Raw genomic sequence first — 18,405 nt, forward strand, 5'->3', positions numbered from 1 at the left:
GAACACCTCTTCTCTGGGGGAAGAAATCAGTTAATTTGTCTCCAATTTTAACAGCACACATGTTTTCCGAATACATTGATTTAACCAGATCATACATTTTGCCACCTATGCCACATTTTAAAAGTCTGTAATAGAGCCCTTCATGCCAAATAGAGTCGAAAGCTTTCTTGAAATCAATGAAGCAGGCGAATATTTTTCCATTCTTAGTTTGTTGTACATGTTTGTTGATTAAAGTGTGAAGGGTATATACATGGTCGGTGGTGCGGTGTTTTGGGAGGAAGCCAATCTGACTTTTACTTAAGGCTGACTGTTCCTCAAGGAAATCTAGTATTCTTGTATTAAGAATACTACAGAATAGTTTACCCAGACAGCTGCTGACACAGATGCCACGGTAGTTATTAGGGTCTGATTTGTCCCCACTCTTATGAATGGGGGAAATGAGCCCTTTGCACCAGATGTTGGGGAAACATCCTGCCTGTAGTATAAGGTTGAACAAATGTAACACTGCACCCTGCATTTCTGGGGTGCTGCTTTTGAGCATTTCGTTTCTAATGCTGTCTGGACCACAAGCTTTCCTTGGCTTCAGACATTTTGTCTGTCTGGTTATTTCTTCCCAAGTCATTTCGAAATCAAGGGGGTTTTGGTTGTCTTTAATTGTTTCTTCTAATTTTTGGAGTTTTTCTTTCATAATACACTGATCTGAATTGATTTGATTGATTGGTATGTCTTTGTATAAATTTTCAAAATGCGATCTCCAGATGTCACCGTTTTGGATGGGTAATGTCTGCTGTTGCTTTGTGTTGAACTTGTTCCACATATCCCAGAATTGATTTTGGTTAATGGCATTCTCAATATCTTCAAGTTTCAATTGGGTATAATTTTGTTTTTTGATCCTAATTGTGTGTTTATATGTGTTTAAAATGTCATTGTATCGAATGCGCAGGGCTGGGTTGTTCGGTTGGCGATGTTTCTCATTTGCTATTTTTCTCAGCTCTTTTCTGATTTCTTTGCATTCCTGATCAAACCATTTGTCGGTATTTTGCCTTTTAACAGGTCTCCGTCTTTGCTTTATGAGGTCAGCCCTAATAGCTGCCTTATGAAATATCATATTGATATCATCAGTGGCCTTGTTTACCCCATCTCTGGTAGGGACATATTGATTTTGAGTATATGTTGATATGTAGTTCATCAGATCAGGGGAGTTTAGAGCCTTGGTGAATTTGTCTCCACTGTCTGGGGCCCATCTGTAAGAAGGATTTAATTTATACAGCTTACTGGGCTTCCTTTTTGTGTCACTAATTTGACCTGACAATTTAAAGAACACATTAATTTGGTTGTGGTCTGAAAGGGGGGATTGCTGTCTGACAGTGAATGCACTGATAGTTGAGGGGTCCATGTCAGTGATTGCGTAGTCTACAACACTAGACCCAAGAGCTGAGGAGTATGTGAACCTCCCCAAAGAGTCCCCTCTGAACCTACCGTTAATTATGTACAGGCCTAAGGCCCGACAGAGATGCACTATCTCCCTGCCACTTTGATTCAATATTGAGTCAAGGTTATTCCGACGGGTGATGTTTGGTGTGGTAAACAGGGGGGCCTGACCAAATACATGGTTGTTGCCCTGTGTGTCAATGATATCAGGTTCAATTCCTGTACGTCCATTCAGATCTCCAGTGAGAAGTACATTTCCCTGGGCCTGGAAATAGGAGATTTCTGAATTTAGGGTGTCAAAAATGTCCTCTTCAAAATAAGGAGAATCCACTGGGGGTATGTAAATTGCACAGAGGTATAGATCCCTATCGGTTATGCCTAGGGTTTGATCTAAGCTCAACCAAATGTGCGATTTACCCTGTTTTACTGGTGAGATCTGATTGCAAAGATCTCCTTTATACCACACCAAAATCCCCCCCGATGTTCTGCCCTTGCGTATGTTTTTTAGTTTTATGGAGGGCACCATGACTTCATTATATCCTGGGGGACAGCGAGTGAGCAAATCATCATGACACCATGTTTCCGTCAATACGATGATATCAACGTCTTTGATAGATTTCAGGAACTCAGGGTCTCCACTCTTCAGCTCAAAGGTCGAGGAGTGGAGACCCTGAATATTCCAACAGCTTATGTGAAATGAACGCATCAAAAAAGAAAACAATCAAAATGAACCTGCACAGTGAGACAAAAACAAAACAAAACAAAACAAAACAAAACAAAAAAACCTATCTATATATGTATAATAATAATTTGATATTAATTCCATGGAGATTTACTATTTTCAATAATATTGCCATTGTTCTGACTACTACTATTGCTATTACTATTACTAACTAACAAATATATGTCCATGTTGTTTTGTGACTCGTATGGGAATATATCTTAGCTGGACAGAAGCCGGCTGCACAGGGTGTGCAGCATCTCCCTGATGTCTCTCAGCTCATAGGTAGCAGGGGGAGGGGCTGTGACAGCAGGCCGGGCTACAACTGCAGCATAGCTCTGCTGCTGTGGGTGGGGAGGGGGACGTGCTGCTCCATGGCTCTGCTGCCGATGCTGTATAAGGGGTTGTTGGGCAGGGACTGAGGAGGGGGAAAGTGGCCTCAGCTGGTTCTGTTTCCCAGTGTTGAGGCGGTGGGCGTGTGGGTAGTGTGGGGTCTGGGCAGAACTGGTGTGTCTCCTCACCGCAGTGGGGATGATCCGGGGCTGGAGATAGGGGGGAGGAGGTCTTTGATGGTCTCTGAAGCTTCTGGTAGAAGAGAGGGTGGAAGGGCTGCGTCCTAGAGCCGTGTCTTTGAGGGTCTTTGCAAAGATATTCACCTTCTCTCTGTGTAGATGGAGTCCATCGTAGAGGTCCCAGGTGCCAATGGTTGGATGGAGGGCCAGGTGGACGTTGGGTAAGGTGGCACAACCTCTTCTGATCTCCATATTGATGTCATGGATGACGTGAGGAGGAGTGTCTGTCCTAGGCAGCAGGGTGGAGATCACGATGCGGGTGTCAGGGAATTCCTTGGTGGCCTGTTCCGCCATCTTCCTTACTGCCTCAGCAGTGTTCCTTCGGAGGTTGTGCAGGTCGTTTGTTCCTGTGTGGATCACCAGGCATTGAGGGCTCCCGAGGGTCTCCTTTCTCAACAGCTTCATTGCTTGGCCTGTGGTGCTGCAACGTTTAGACAGCACTTTCTTAGAAGGAAAAAGCTTGTTAGTGTCCAGGAATTTCCCGTTTGAGTCAGCCAGCAGGACCACTTGTGGGGCTTGTTCTTCAGGCTGAATGGAGGGCAGCTGGGATGGACAGGGTTGGCTGCTGGGAGCTGGCTGTGTGGGTGTTGGTAGGGTGCAGAGCAGAGATGGTGGGACAGAGACAAGGGAGGGGTTTGGAAGACTAGCAGGGAGAGTCTGTGTCTCTGTCTCTGTAGTTGTCTTTTTGGGGACTGATGAGAGTTGGTCTGTCAGGTGTCGGACTTGCCTGATGAAGTTCCTTTCTCTGTTCTCAGCATCCTCTTTCACTTTGGCTAACTGAGCCCGGAGCACACTGTTCTCCTGTTTTAGTGCCTCTACACTTCCTCTTAGCTCAGATGTCGAGGCCTGGTTTTCACTCTTAAGCTGCTGGAGCTCCTCTTGAAGCTGCTGCACAATGTTGTCTAGGGGGGCAGACAGCCTGGCCTGGGTCAGCTCTTTGAATTCAGCAAAGTCCAGCTCCAGCAGGGCCATACTCTCCTTCAGCTGGTTGGTGGAGCTGGCAGGTGTGGGAGGGGCAGAGATGGACATGGTGGTGGGGTTCTCTGTTGGGCTCTCATCATCTTCACTGTCACAGAGAACATTGTACCTCTTGGTCTCCACCTCAGCTTTGATCAGGGAGAATACTTCTTCAAAGGATTTCAAGTTTGCTTCGTCCCCCTGGACCATCACCTTTCCCTTTGTGTAGTAGGTGATGGTGAGCAGGGGGTCATCCTTGTTCATGTGTTTATCCTTACAAATCTTCAGTCGGCCTCCTGAGCCGATGCCCTCACTGGAGATGTAAGGATATTTCTTGCATAGACTTTCCTTCCAGGTATATATGGAGTCTGTGAAGAATATGAGGTTGTTCTTCTTTCTCCCTTCCTTGTGTAGAGCACAGTCCGTGAACAAGACTTCTTTGTTCTCCTGAAGTGTCTTTTCCTTAAACTTCTCCCTAGCTGCTGCACTCTTACACAGAGCAGGGTATATAACCTCCCTGCTCTCTGTTCTCTGCTTGGCTGTTTCCATGGCGACCACTTTGTTTGTTTACTAGTGGGCTAACGCTTTACTGTTGCTAGCTTTTTTAGCCTTTAAAAACAGTTATTAATGTTATGGTTTTTGGTTTGTTCTTTTCTTCTCCTCCTTATCTTCATAGAACACCTCTTCTGTTATCTTATTTAGTCTGGTTCCTCCTTAGAAATGTTCTCCACTGTGGCAGGTGGTAGCCCACAGCAGTTGATACACAGTTGCCAGCTAGCTTTTGACAGTCAGCTGGTTGTTTTCATTTAAAAAATATATCCAAAAATGGTATTTTCTTTCTTCTGTTTTGCTGCTAAAGTGCTGCTAAAGTGTTTACCTTTTCTTTAGAGTCCTTTTTGAAGAAAATTTGATGGTCTTGTTTTGCAAAATGTCCAACTGTTCAGGTCCATACTTGAGATGAATTCAGGAGCACATTTTTCATGCAGCTTGTCTCTCTCTCTGGTCGTCGCACCAGGAAGCGGAACTCTCGCTGCGCGCGGGGTTTAAATCTCAGAAGCGGCTCTCGCGCGGTTTAATCGGGTTCGTCGGTTTAGTCGGTTTAGTCGCTCGCGGTGAAGAAGCAACAACAACAAAGATCAATAATCGAAGATCGGTTCCGGTTCCGGTTCCGAAGTAAAAATGGCAACTCCACCGAAGAGGCCGTGCTTTGTTCCCGCCAGTCCGCCGCTGGACGAAGCTTCTCCCGCAAAGAGAAGAAGGTTTCTATCGAGGGCAACATCGGTGAGTTCCCACAATACAGCGGCTCTCCGGTAACGACTGTACCGCGACCCGGGTCACACCCGGTAAACCAGAGTCGAGCCCAGTGGCGGCTGTTTCTGGGGGGGGGTCCGGGGGTCCGGGGGTCTGGGGGGGTCTGGGGGAGTCTGGGGGGAGGTCCGGGGGGGGGGTCTGGGGGGATATGGGGGAGTCTGGGGGGGTCTGGGGGTCCGGGGGTCTGGGGGGGTCTGGGGGTCTGGGGGTCCCTGGGGGTCCTCCCCCAGAAAGTTTAGAATTTTGTAGATGTGATTTCCTGCGTTCTGGTGAATTTCAGGGGGACCTGCTGGAGACCCCAAATCATTCACAACGGTACATGTGTGCACATATTTCAGTGTTTCACTCATATTTATTTTATACCAATAAAATAACTCAAACCAGTCAATGGTCTAAAAAGACGATATTAATTGAACTTAATGATAATGAACAAGTTGCATGTTTATAATACTCTTATTTATACAGGAACTTTGCTCGTCTGTCTTTCTGAGGCAACTCTCTCAGTAACCCTGGTGTTGACATCTGGACTGTCCCGTGTGAGTTTGTTCTCTACAGAGAGCAGAGCCATAGTGTTCCTAAGGAACGTTTTTATCCTCCTCAAAGCAGAGAAGCACCTCTCTGATTCTGCTGTTGTCATTGGTGTGGTGATGAGGATCTTGAGAAGACTTACGGTTTCGGTGAATGTGTCTTGAAGGTTATTTTCCATTAGAACCTGAAAGAGAGCCAGTGCACCACTGCAACCCTTGAAGTCCTCATTTTCGTAGATCAGGGACGGTTCTGTTTTAAGTCTCGCTTTGTTCAACATGGGATCCACGGTGGTTTCTAGTGCTGAATCTGGGAACCTTCTGCTGTGTTGTGGGAACAAGGCTCCTTGCAAGAGAGTGGCACTGATGAGATGCTTGGTGAAGGAAAACCTGTCCTTGGCCTGGCTCATAACGGGATCACACACCTATGAAATGATACACAACTGTAGAAAATAAACACAGAAAACATTAAGTTTTGACATTTCTCAGTTCAACACTACAATAAATCAGCATATTCATAGCAGCTACAATTTTGTTGTGAGCATGTAAAGCTTACTGTAATTATTAAAAGCATGAATGTGAAATAGATATGTCTAATAATGACAATTCAGAATACAAAAATGTGCAAACAAACACAAATACATTTAGGCTAATCGAATACAGAAATAGCATTTATGTTACTGCTTACCTCTGTTGCCAGATGCTGTTGCGTTGCCGTCCGTTTCTTCGAGGGTGGTTCCTGTACAGGTCCCCTGTAGTCCTCATCCTCAACTAGAGAAGCAACGGAGTCCCTGATCCCAAACAAGTACAAGAACTGTATTAAAATGTGTGCTACTGGTGTGTTGGGCCTCGTCAATGTTATCTAGATTCATCACAAATAAATTCATTAGTCTAACTTGGAGACGAACTTGTGATATTTATGAGAGGTTCTTGTGCTCAGCCATGTGTTTATGTTTTTATCGTTTAGGCAACATAAGCATGTTTTCAGCCAATATGCAGAATCATAGGCTACCTGATGCCTGTATGCTGTGAGTGAACCTCTGGGTGATCCCTGCGATGAAGACAGAGTCTATGCTCCTCTTCTGCAGCTGGTTAAACAGCATGTCTACAAAACCTCATCTTCCAACATTCTCATACAACCCCCGGCCTCTCTCTTGATGCGGCATCAAAGTCTCCTCTGTCTTGAATGGTTTGGAAACCCTTAACCAGTTCATCTTTGTGCTCGTAAACTGTGTTAACAGCACGACTGTGGAAGTTCCATCGCGTTGTTGAAGCACCTGGGAGTCGGTGTGCCACCACTTCATCCAGCACTGCCGTTCGTTTGGATGACTTAGAAAAAGATGTAGAAAACCCCCAATGTCTGAAAAAGAACGGCCGATCTTCGGGATGTGGGATGTTGGCTGCTGCATGATGAGGTTCAACTGATGCGCATAACAGTGAACGTAGCAGGCACTCCCGTAGACATCTTGAACTTTGCGTTGCACCCCACCTGCAGCACCCCTCATCACTGCAGCACCATCATAGGCCTGGGCCTTGTCCCGCAGGAAGAATGATCCTCAGCCTTTCCAATAATTCAGTGGCAATCGTAGCAGCGGTCGCATTTGGAAGCGCGATAAACTCAAAAAAGCGTTCTTGAATGTTGTTGTGGCCGTCTATGACCGTAGCACAAGCACGAGCTGACAATGAGAGCCGATGTCGGTTGTCTCATCTGCCTGAATGGCAACAGAATGTGGTCTCTGAGAACTGACAACATGCAGCCTAACAGAAGTGCCTTTAAAAACAGTGGCGTTCTCCAGGTGCTCCTCCAAGTCACGGTCGATTGAAGCCATTAGGTTCCAGGGTTTTCTGATGTGTCTCTCATCGTGGCCACGCAAAGCAAGTTCAAAGGCCCCACAAAATATCACGGCATCAATGATCTTTGACAACACGTGCCGATTCCTGTCCACCTCCTCGTTGTGTTTTCTTATGGCAACGCGGTGTCCCTCATTTAGCTGTGTGGCTATGCTAATTCGGCCTAGCATGGCTAACTTCACAGAGTTGTCCATATGCACTCTTGCCAGCTCATGTTTCTTAATGTGTTCTGACATATGTTTCAGGTCTGTCACCCCTGTCTGTGTCACAAGCACTTGTTTTAAACGGTAAGCAAGGGAAGCAAAAGACTGCATTGACAAACCCACAGCTAGTGAGCCAAGGCGTTCCATCGAACCAACCTCGGGAAAATGTTCTCTTGTAGGTTTTCTCCTTTTCTCGCGCCAGTTGGGTTATATTCACTTCTGGCTTGTCTGGTCCGAGTTCTTTCACGATTAGTTTTTCCGCTAATGTTCTTCTTTCGAATGGATACAGGTGTAGAGATGTAACTGAGTTTGGGGCTAGCTGACGTCCCACGACTACATTAGTGCCACTTGACATCGCCATGCCGCCCTCACACTCCTCTCTGACGTAAATGTCCGTTAACGTGCAGTGGTGCTTTGGTACCATGGGCCATATTTTCAGAGCCCCCAAACCATAAAATTCGACGACGATGATTGGCGAAATATATACTTTTTTGCGTAGCAACCGCGGAGCCATTGGCTTAAATTTCAGCACTAGTGCCGATCGAACTGGAGCCCAGGGAAGACAGCCTATTGGCTACGAGCCGACACCACACTGAACGTAAAGATCTTTGGTGAAAGTGAATGAAAATATCATTCTGGCGTCGTCATGTCTCTGTCTCACCTGTTGATGTCTTGTTGTCATGTCTCTGTCTCACCTGTTGATGTCTTGTTGTCATGTCTCTGTCTCACCTGTTGATGTCTCATTGTCATGTTTCTGTCTCACCTGTTGACGTCTCGTCGTCATGTCTCTGTCTCACCTGTTGACGTCTTCTTGTCATGTTTCTGTCTCACCTGTTGACGTCTTCTTGTCATGTTTCTGTCTCACCTGTTGACGTCTCGTTGTCATGTTCTGTCTCACCTGTTGACGTCTCGTCGTCATGTCTCTGTCTCACCTGTTGACGTCTCGTCGTCATGTCTCTGTCTCACCTGTTGACGTCTCGTCATCATGTCTCTGTCTCACCTGTTGACGTCTCGTCGTCATGTTTCTGTCTCACCTGTTGACGTCTTGTTGTCATGTTTCTGTCTCACCTGTTGACGTCTCGTTGTCATGTTCTGTCTCACCTGTTGACGTCTCGTCGTCATGTTTCTGTCTCACCTGTTGACGTCTCGTCGTCATGTCTCTGTCTCACCTGTTGATGTCTCGTTGTCATGTTCTGTCTCACCTGTTGACGTCTCGTCGTAATGTTCTGTCTCACCTGTTGACGTCTCGTCGTCATGTTTCTGTCTCACCTGTTGACGTCTCGTTGTAATGTTCTGTCTCACCTGTTGATGTCTCGTTCTCATGTTTCTGTCTCACCTGTTGACGTCTCGTCGTCATGTTTCTGTCTCACCTGTTGACGTCTCGTCGTCATGTTCTGTCTCACCTGTTGACGTCTCGTCGTCTTGTTTCTGTCTCACCTGTTGACGTCTCGTCGTCATGTTTCTGTCTCACCTGTTGACGTCTCGTCGTCATGTTTCTGTCTCACCTGTTGACGTCTCGTCGTCATGTCTCTGTCTCACCTGTTGACGTCTCGTCGTCATGTCTCTGTCTCACCTGTTGACGTCTCGTCGTCATGTTCTGTCTCACCTGTTGACGTCTCGTCGTCATGTTTCTGTCTCACCTGTTGACGTCTCGTCGTCATGTTTCTGTCTCACCTGTTGACGTCTCGTTGTAATGTTCTGTCTCACCTGTTGACGTCTCGTTGTCATGTTTCTGTCTCACCTGTTGATGTCTCGTCGTCATGTCTCTGTCTCACCTGTTGACGTCTCGTTGTCATGTCTCTGTCTCACCTGTTGACGTCTCGTCGTCATGTCTCTGTCTCACCTGTTGACGTCTCGTCGTCATGTTTCTGTCTCACCTGTTGACGTCTCGTTGTAATGTTCTGTCTCACATGTTGACGTCTCGTCGTCATGTCTCTGTCTCACCTGTTGATGTCTCGTCGTCATGTCTCTGTCTCACCTGTTGACGTCTCGTCGTCTTGTTTCTGTCTCACCTGTTGACGGCTCGTCGTCATGTCTCTGTCTCACCTGTTGACGTCTCGTTGTCATGTTCTGTCTCACCTGTTGACGTCTCGTCGTCTTGTTTCTGTCTCACCTGTTGACGGCTCGTCGTCATGTCTCTGTCTCACCTGTTGACGTCTCGTTGTCATGTTTCTGTCTCACCTGTTGACGTCTCGTCGTCATGTCTCTGTCTCACCTGTTGACGTCTCGTTGTCATGTCTCTGTCTCACCTGTTGACGTCTCGTTGTCATGTCTCTGTCTCACCTGTTGACGTCTCGTCGTCATGTTCTGTCTCACCTGTTGACGTCTCGTCGTCATGTTTCTGTCTCACCTGTTGACGTCTCGTCGTCATGTTTCTGTCTCACCTGTTGACGTCTCGTTGTAATGTTCTGTCTCACCTGTTGACGTCTCGTTGTCATGTTTCTGTCTCACCTGTTGATGTCTCGTCGTCATGTCTCTGTCTCACCTGTTGACGTCTCGTTGTCATGTCTCTGTCTCACCTGTTGACGTCTCGTCGTCATGTCTCTGTCTCACCTGTTGACGTCTCGTCGTCATGTTTCTGTCTCACCTGTTGACGTCTCGTTGTAATGTTCTGTCTCACATGTTGACGTCTCGTCGTCATGTCTCTGTCTCACCTGTTGATGTCTCGTCGTCATGTCTCTGTCTCACCTGTTGACGTCTCGTCGTCTTGTTTCTGTCTCACCTGTTGACGGCTCGTCGTCATGTCTCTGTCTCACCTGTTGACGTCTCGTTGTCATGTTCTGTCTCACCTGTTGACGTCTCGTCGTCTTGTTTCTGTCTCACCTGTTGACGGCTCGTCGTCATGTCTCTGTCTCACCTGTTGACGTCTCGTTGTCATGTTTCTGTCTCACCTGTTGACGTCTCGTCGTCATGTCTCTGTCTCACCTGTTGACGTCTCGTTGTCATGTCTCTGTCTCACCTGTTGACGTCTCGTCGTCATGTCTCTGTCTCACCTGTTGACGTCTCGTCGTCATGTTTCTGTCTCACCTGTTGACGTCTCGTTGTAATGTTCTGTCTCACATGTTGACGTCTCGTCGTCATGTCTCTGTCTCACCTGTTGACGGCTCGTTGTCATGTCTCTGTCTCACCTGTTGACGTCTCGTTGTCATGTCTCTGTCTCGTCGTCATGTCTCTGTCTCACCTGTTGACGTCTCGTTGTCATGTTTCTGTCTCACCTGTTGACGTCTCGTTGTAATGTTCTGTCTCACCTGTTGACGTCTCGTTGTAATGTTCTGTCTCACCTGTTGACGTCTCGTTGTCATGTTCTGTCTCACCTGTTGACGTCTCGTCGTCATGTTTCTGTCTCACCTGTTGACGTCTCGTCGTCATGTTTCTGTCTCACCTGTTGACGTCTCGTCGTAATGTTCTGTCTCACCTGTTGACGTCTCGTCGTCATGTCTCTGTCTCACCTGTTGACGTCTCGTCGTCATGTCTCTGTCTCACCTGTGTTCCAGCTGCAGGTAAGTCGACGTTCGTCCATCTGCTGGAGACGGCATCTGAAGACTGGGAGCTGATTCCTGAACCGATTGGAAAATGGTGCAATGTTCAAAACAACAGCGACGACATTTACCAGGTGAACTCACAGTATCTGAACATCTGCAGCACCGGTGTACCTGTGACTCACCTGTGTTACCTGTGACTCACCTGTGTTACCTGTGACTCACCTGTGTTACCTGTGACTCACCTGTTTACCTGCAGGAGCTGAGTTCCTCTCAGAAGAGCGGAGGGAACCTGCTGCAGATGTTGTACGATAAACCCAGTCGCTGGTCCTACACCTTCCAGGTAACTCTGACTCCACTCCTCGTCTTTCACAAAGACTAACACCCACCCGTCTCACCTGTCCGTCTCACCTGTCCGTCTCACCTGTCCTCAGAGCTACGCGTGTCTCAGCAGAGTTCGTGCTCAGCTTCAGGCTCCGTCTCTGAAACTTCAGCGAGCAGAAAACCCCGTCCAGTTCTTTGAACGCTCCGTCTACTCAGACAGGTAACAACACACCTGAGAGACGAGAGGGACGAGAGAGACGAGAGAGACGAGAGAGACGAGAGGGAGAGAGGGAGAGAGAGACATGAGAGATGAGATGAGATGAAAGTACCTGTCTGTCTGTCCAGGTACGTGTTTGCGTCCAACCTGTTTGAATGTGGGAACCTGACGGAGACGGAGTGGAGTGTTTATCAGGACTGGCACAGCTGGTTACTGAACCAGTTTGAACCGGACATTGCCCTCGATGCCATCATCTACCTCAGAGCCCCCCCACAGGTGAGACAGCTCCAGAGCCCCCCCACAGGTGAGACAGCTCCTGAGCCCCCCCACAGGTGAGACAGCTCCAGAGCCCCCCCACAGGTGAGACAGCTCCAGAGCCCCTCCACAGGTGAGACAGCTCCTGCAACACACTTGAATAGTCCCATCCCCCTGTTCCTCTGTATTTTGCAGCGCTGCCTTCATGTCCCCCTGTTCCTCTGTATTTTGCGGCGCTGCCTTCATGTCCCCCTGTTCCTCTGTATTTTGCGGCGCTGCCTTCATGTCCGCCTGTTCCTCTGTATTTTGCAGTGCTGCCTTCATGTCCCCCTGTTCCTCTGTATTTTGCGGCGCTGCCTTCATGTCCGCCTGTTCCTCTGTATTTTGCAGTGCTGCCTTCATGTCCCCCTGTTCCTCTGTATTTTGCGGCGCTGCCTTCATGTCCGCCTGTTCCTCTGTATTTTGCAGTGCTGCCTTCATGTCCCCCTGTTTCTCTGTATTTTGCGGCGCTGCCTTCATGTCCGCCTGTTCCTCTGTATTTTGCAGCGCTGCCTTCATGTCCCCCTGTTTCTCTGTATTTTGCGGCGCTGCCTTCATGTCCCCCTGTTTCCCTGCAAATTCCGGCGCTGCCTTCATGTCCCCCTGTTCCCCCGTAGTTTGCGGCGCTGCCTTCATGTCCCCCTGTTTCCCTGTAGTTTGCAGCACTGCCTTCATGTCCCCCTGTTTCCCTGCAAATTCCAGCGCTGCCTTCATGTCCCCCTGTTTCTCTGTAGTTTGCGGCGCTGCCTTCATGTCCCCCTGTTCCTCTGTAGTTTGCAGCGCTGCCTTCATGTCCTCCTGTTCCTCTGTACATTCCGGCGCTGCCTTCATGTCCCCCTGTTTCCCTGTAGTTTGCAGCGCTGCCTTCATGTCCCCCTGTTTCCCTGTATTTTGCAGCGCTGCCTTCATGTCCCCCTGTTCCTCTGTACATTCAGGCGCTGCCTTCATGTCCCCCTGTTCCTCTGTAGTTTGCAGCGCTGCCTTCATGTCCCCCTGTTCCTCTGTATTTTGCGGCGCTGCCTTCATGTCCCCCTGTTCCTCTGTATTTTGCAGTGCTGCCTTCATGTCCCCCTGTTTCTCTGTATTTTGCGGCGCTGCCTTCATGTCCCCCTGTTTCTCTGTATTTTGCGGCGCTGCCTTCATGTCCCCCTGTTTCCCTGCAAATTCCGGCGCTGCCTTCATGTCCCCCTGTTCCCCCGTAGTTTGCGGCGCTGCCTTCATGTCCCCCTGTTTCCCTGTAGTTTGCAGCGCTGCCTTCATGTCCCCCTGTTTCCCTGCAAATTCCAGCGCTGCCTTCATGTCCCCCTGTTTCTCTGTAGTTTGCGGCGCTGCCTTCATGTCCCCCTGTTCCTCTGTAGTTTGCAGCGCTGCCTTCATGTCCCCCTGTTTCTCTGTAGTTTGCGGCGCTGCCTTCATGTCCCCCTGTTCCTCTGTAGTTTGCAGCGCTGCCTTCATGTCCTCCTGTTCCTCTGTACATTCCGGCGCTGCCTTCATGTCCCCCTGTTTCCCTGTAGTTTGCAGCGCTGCCTTCATGTCCCCCTGTTTCCCTGTATTTTGCAGCGCTGCCTTCATGTCCCCCTGTTCCTCTGTACATTCAGGCGCTGCCTTCATGTCCCCCTGTTTCCCTGTATTTTGCAGCGCTGCCTTCATGTCCTCCTGTTTCCCTGTATTTTGCAGCGCTGCCTTCATGTCCTCCTGTTCCTCTGTACATTCCGGCGCTGCCTTCATGTCCCCCTGTTCCTCTGTACATTCCGGCGCTGCCTTCATGTCCTCCTGTTCCTCTGTACATTCCGGCGCTGCCTTCATGTCCCCCTGTTCCTCTGTACATTCCGGCGCTGCCTTCATGTCCTCCTGTTCCTCTGTACATTCCGGCGCTGCCTTCATGTCCCCCTGTTTCTCTGTAGTTTGCAGCGCTGCCTTCATGTCCTCCTGTTCCCCTGTAGTTTGCAGCGCTGCCTTCATGTCCCCCTGTTCCCCTGTATTTTGCAGCACTGCCTTCATGTCCCCCTGTTCCTCTGTAGTTTGCAGCGCTGCCTTCATGTCCCCCTGTTCCTCTGTACATTCCGGCGCTGCCTTCATGTCCCCCTGTTTCCCTGTAGTTTGCAGCGCTGCCTTCATGTCCCCCTGTTTCCCTGTATTTTGCAGCGCTGCCTTCATGTCCCCCTGTTCCCCTGTAGTTTGCAGCGCTGCCTTCATGTCCCCCTGTTTCCCTGCAAATTCCGGCGCTGCCTTCATGTCCCCCTGTTCCCCCGTAGTTTGCGGCGCTGCCTTCATGTCCCCCTGTTCCCCTGTAGTTTGCAGCGCTGCCTTCATGTCCCCCTGTTTCCCTGCAAATTCCGGCGCTGCCTTCATGTCCCCCTGTTCCCCCGTAGTTTGCGGCGCTGCCTTCATGTCCCCCTGTTTCCCTGTTGTTTGCGGCGCTGCCTTCATGTCCCCCTGTTTCTCTGTAAATTCCGGCGCTGCCTTCATGTCCCCCTGTTCCTCTGTAGTTTGCAGCGCTGCCTTCATGTCCCCCTGTTCCTCTGTAGTTTGCGGCGCTGCCTTCATGTCCCCCTGTTCCTCTGTATTTTGCGGCGCTGCCTTCATGTTCCCCTGTTTCTCTGTATTTTGCAGCGCTGCCTTCATGTCCCCCTGTTTCTCTGTATTTTGCAGCGCTGCCTTCATGTCCCCCTGTTCCTCTGTAAATTCCGGCGCTGCCTTCATGTCCCCCTGTTCCTCTGTATTTTGCAGCGCTGCCTTCATGTCCCCCTGTTCCTCTGTATTTTGCAGCGCTGCCTTCATGTCCCCCTGTTCCTCTGTATTTTGCAGCGCTGCCTTCATGTCCCCCTGTTCCTCTGTAAATTCCGGCGCTGCCTTCATGTCCCCCTGTTCCTCTGTATTTTGCAGCGCTGCCTTCATGTCCCCCTGTTCCTCTGTATTTTGCAGCGCTGCCTTCATGTCCCCCTGTTTCTCTGTATTTTGCGGCGCTGCCTTCATGTCCCCCTGTTCCTCTGTATTTTGCGGCGCTGCCTTCATGTCCCCCTGTTTCTCTGTACATTCCGGCGCTGCCTTCATGTCCCCCTGTTCCTCTGTAAATTCCGGCGCTGCCTTCATGTCCCCCTGTTCCTCTGTAGTTTGCAGCGCTGCCTTCATGTCCCCCTGTTCCTCTGTAAATTCCGGCGCTGCCTTCATGTCCCCCTGTTTCCCTGTAGTTTGCAGCGCTGCCTTCATGTCCTCCTGTTTCTCTGTACATTCCGGCGCTGCCTTCATGTCCCCCTGTTCCTCTGTAGTTTGCAGCGCTGCCTTCATGTCCCCCTGTTTCTCTGTAAATTCCGGCGCTGCCTTCATGTCCCCCTGTTTCCCTGTAGTTTGCAGCGCTGCCTTCATGTCCTCCTGTTTCTCTGTAAATTCCGGCGCTGCCTTCATGTCCCCCTGTTCTTCTGTATTTTGCAGCGCTGCCTTCATGTCCCCCTGTTTCCCTGTAAATTCCGGCGCTGCCTTCATGTCCCCCTGTTCCTCTGTATTTTGCAGCGCTGCCTTCATGTCCCCCTGTTTCTCTGTAAATTCCGGCGCTGCCTTCATGTCCCCCTGTTCCTCTGTATTTTGCAGCGCTGCCTTCATGTCCCCCTGTTTCTCTGTAAATTCCGGCGCTGCCTTCATGTCCCCCTGTTTCTCTGTAAATTCCGGCGCTGCCTTCATGTCCCCCTGTTTCCCTGTAGTTTGCAGCGCTGCCTTCATGTCCCCCTGTTTCTCTGTAAATTCCGGCGCTGCCTTCATGTCCCCCTGTTCCTCTGTAGTTTGCAGCGCTGCCTTCATGTCCCCCTGTTTCTCTGTAAATTCCGGCGCTGCCTTCATGTCCCCCTGTTCTTCTGTATTTTGCAGCGCTGCCTTCATGTCCCCCTGTTTCTCTGTAAATTCCGGCGCTGCCTTCATATCCCCCTGTTCCTCTGTATTTAGCAGCGCTGCCTTCATGTCCTCCTGTTTCTCTGTAAATTCCGGCGCTGCCTTCATGTCCCCCTGTTTCCCTGTAGTTTGCGGGGCTGCCTTCAAGTCCCCCTGTTCCTCTGTATTTTGCAGTGCTGCCTTCATGTCCCCCTGTTCCTCTGTAGTTTGCAGCGCTGCCTTCATGTCCCCCTGTTCCTCTGTATTTTGCAGCGCTGCCTTCATGTCCCCCTGTTTCTCTGTATTTTGCAGCGCTGCCTTCATGTCCCCCTGTTTCCCTGTATTTTGCAGCGCTGTATGCAGAGGCTGCTCCATCGGGGGCGGGAGGAGGAGCAGGGGATCCCTCTTGAGGACCTGGAACAGCTTCACTTCAAACACGAGTCGTGGTTGCACCACAGGAACCTCAGGTGACGTCACTGAGCGCGCTCACATTGTGTACTGAGACAGTTAGTGGTGGTGCGTTCAGGGTCGTCTTGAACCTGTGTCTCTGTCCAGGGTGGACTTTGATTACCTGAATGAACTTCCTGTTCTCGTCCTCGACTTCGATGACGACTTCAAGAACGATCGGATCAAACAGGAAGCCATCGTCGACAAGGTTTATTTTGTGACCTAAGCTTTTATTTTGAAATCTGTATAATGTTTGTGCTTCACTTTGTTTGTTTGTTTGTTTTTGTTTGTTTGCAGGTCCGAGAGTTTCTGACCACGTTGTAAAGTTCCTCCACCAATCACAGCTCCAGAGACTCTTTGTAAATAATCTTTAACCAGATTCAGTTTCTTCCCCGTATTTTAGTTTTTAATATTTTTGTACTAAAATGTTTTATAGCTTGTGTGTGTGTGTGTGTGTGTGTGTGTGTGTGTGTGTGTGTGTGTGTGTGTCTTGTCAGCGTGTTCAGGGACTAAGTGGATAAATAAAATGAGAATAAAAGTTTCAACCGTGTTTTTCTTTTCAAGTCGGCAAATCACCTGAAACTTCAACAATTCAAGTTTTTTCACGCTAACAGCAGCCAATCAGAGAGCCTGAGTTAACACGCTGACAGCAGCCAATCAGAGAGCCTGAGCTAACACGCTGACAGAGCCAATCAGAGAGCCTGAGCTAACACGCTGACAGCAGCCAATCAGAGAGCCTGAGCTAACACGCTGACAGAGCCAATCAGAGAGCCTGAGCTAACACACTGACAGCAGCCAATCAGAGAGCCTGAGCTAACACGCTGACAGCAGCCAATCAGAGAGCCTGAGCTAACACGCTGACAGCAGCCAATCAGAGAGCCTGAGCTAACACGCTGACAGAGCCAATCAGAGAGCCTGAGCTAACACGCTGACAGAGCCAATCAGAGAGCCTGAGCTAACACGCTGACAGCAGCCAATCAGAGAGCCTGAGCTAACACGCTGACAGCAGCCAATCAGAGAGCCTGAGCTAACACGCTGACAGCAGCCAATCAGAGAGCCTGAGCTAACACGCTGACAGCAGCCAATCAGAGAGCCTGAGCTAACACGCTGACAGAGCCAATCAGAGAGCCTGAGCTAACACGCTGACAGAGCCAATCAGAGAGCCTGAGCTAACACACTGACAGCAGCCAATCAGAGAGCCTGAGCTAACACACTGACAGCAGCCAATCAGAGAGCCTGAGCTAACACGCTGACAATCATTCAGTTTTTTGTTAACGTGTCAACATGGAAACATTTGAACTGTGACGACCCGATGTAGAGACTCAACAGACAAGACAAACTCTAATGACTGATGTCCTCACCTGAAGGACACCTGACTCATTGGAACCTTTATGTGAACTTTCTTATTCTGATGTTCGATGTGATTGGCTGATTGTCTCAACTCAAGCAGGTGTCTGGGTCTCCAGGTCATGTGGTCATGTGGTCGTGTGGTCGTGTCTCAGCTGCGTCTGAAACCTGCTGTGTCGTTTGTTGACTGAAACACAGTCGGACGAATTCCAGGACAGAAAAACTCAGCGAGGAGCGAAGTCACAAAAACAAACAGGACCCAAACTCTGAGGGAGGAGGTCAAGTTTAATCTGTGATTTGTTTGTGGACCAGAGGAAGCATTAATTCATTAATTTAAATATGAATGTTTCTGTCAGATCAGTAAAAAACTTGTAGATTGATGACTGATCCTCAGAGTTCTTCCTCTCGGGGCGGCGGGGGGGGGGGGGGGGGGGGGGGGGGCTTAACAAACATTAACTGAAAAACAAATAATCATAAAGTTGAGAAAACTCAGAGCTGGTTCAGTTATTTACAAGTGAACAGTAAGACGAGGGTCAGGCTTTCTACTTCAGTCACTCATTAACATTCAGTCCCTTCCATTCGTCCATTCGTCCACTCGTCCACTTCTCTCAGTCCTTCATCAGCCGTCAGACTGTAAGTACGTTTCCACCGACACAGAAAATCCTCTTTCTGTTTTCATTCAGACTCAGTAATCTTTTAAGAACTCTCACCAGACTCCATGCAAATATTTCAGCATTTTAGAAGCAACTGCTGCAGCCAGGTCTGGAAAGTGTAGAGGAAGGGTCTGAAACTGTTGTGACCTTTGACCTTAAAATGTGTTGATTAGTTTTACTTGTTTAGTTTTCAGAGTTATTCTGATGGAAGTG

General features: G+C 49.2%; 1 protein-coding gene across 1 annotated transcript; it reads left to right on the plus strand.

Moving 5' to 3' along the window:
- Positions 1-4,860: 4,860 nt before the first annotated feature.
- LOC311502049 (deoxycytidine kinase 2-like) lies at positions 4,861-16,827 on the plus strand (the record flags this gene model as incomplete). The annotated part of the gene is given in 9 exon segments (XM_084564162.1): positions 4,861-4,914; positions 4,917-4,962; positions 11,065-11,183; positions 11,309-11,392; positions 11,484-11,593; positions 11,719-11,866; positions 16,097-16,212; positions 16,301-16,400; positions 16,490-16,827. Coding segments are annotated over 9 exon segments (804 nt in total). The 3' UTR covers positions 16,517-16,827.
- Positions 16,828-18,405: the final 1,578 nt, after the last annotated feature.

This window comes from Chelon labrosus (genome assembly GCF_963514085.1).
Source record: "Chelon labrosus genome assembly, chromosome: 17".
NCBI lineage: Eukaryota > Metazoa > Chordata > Actinopteri > Mugiliformes > Mugilidae > Chelon > Chelon labrosus.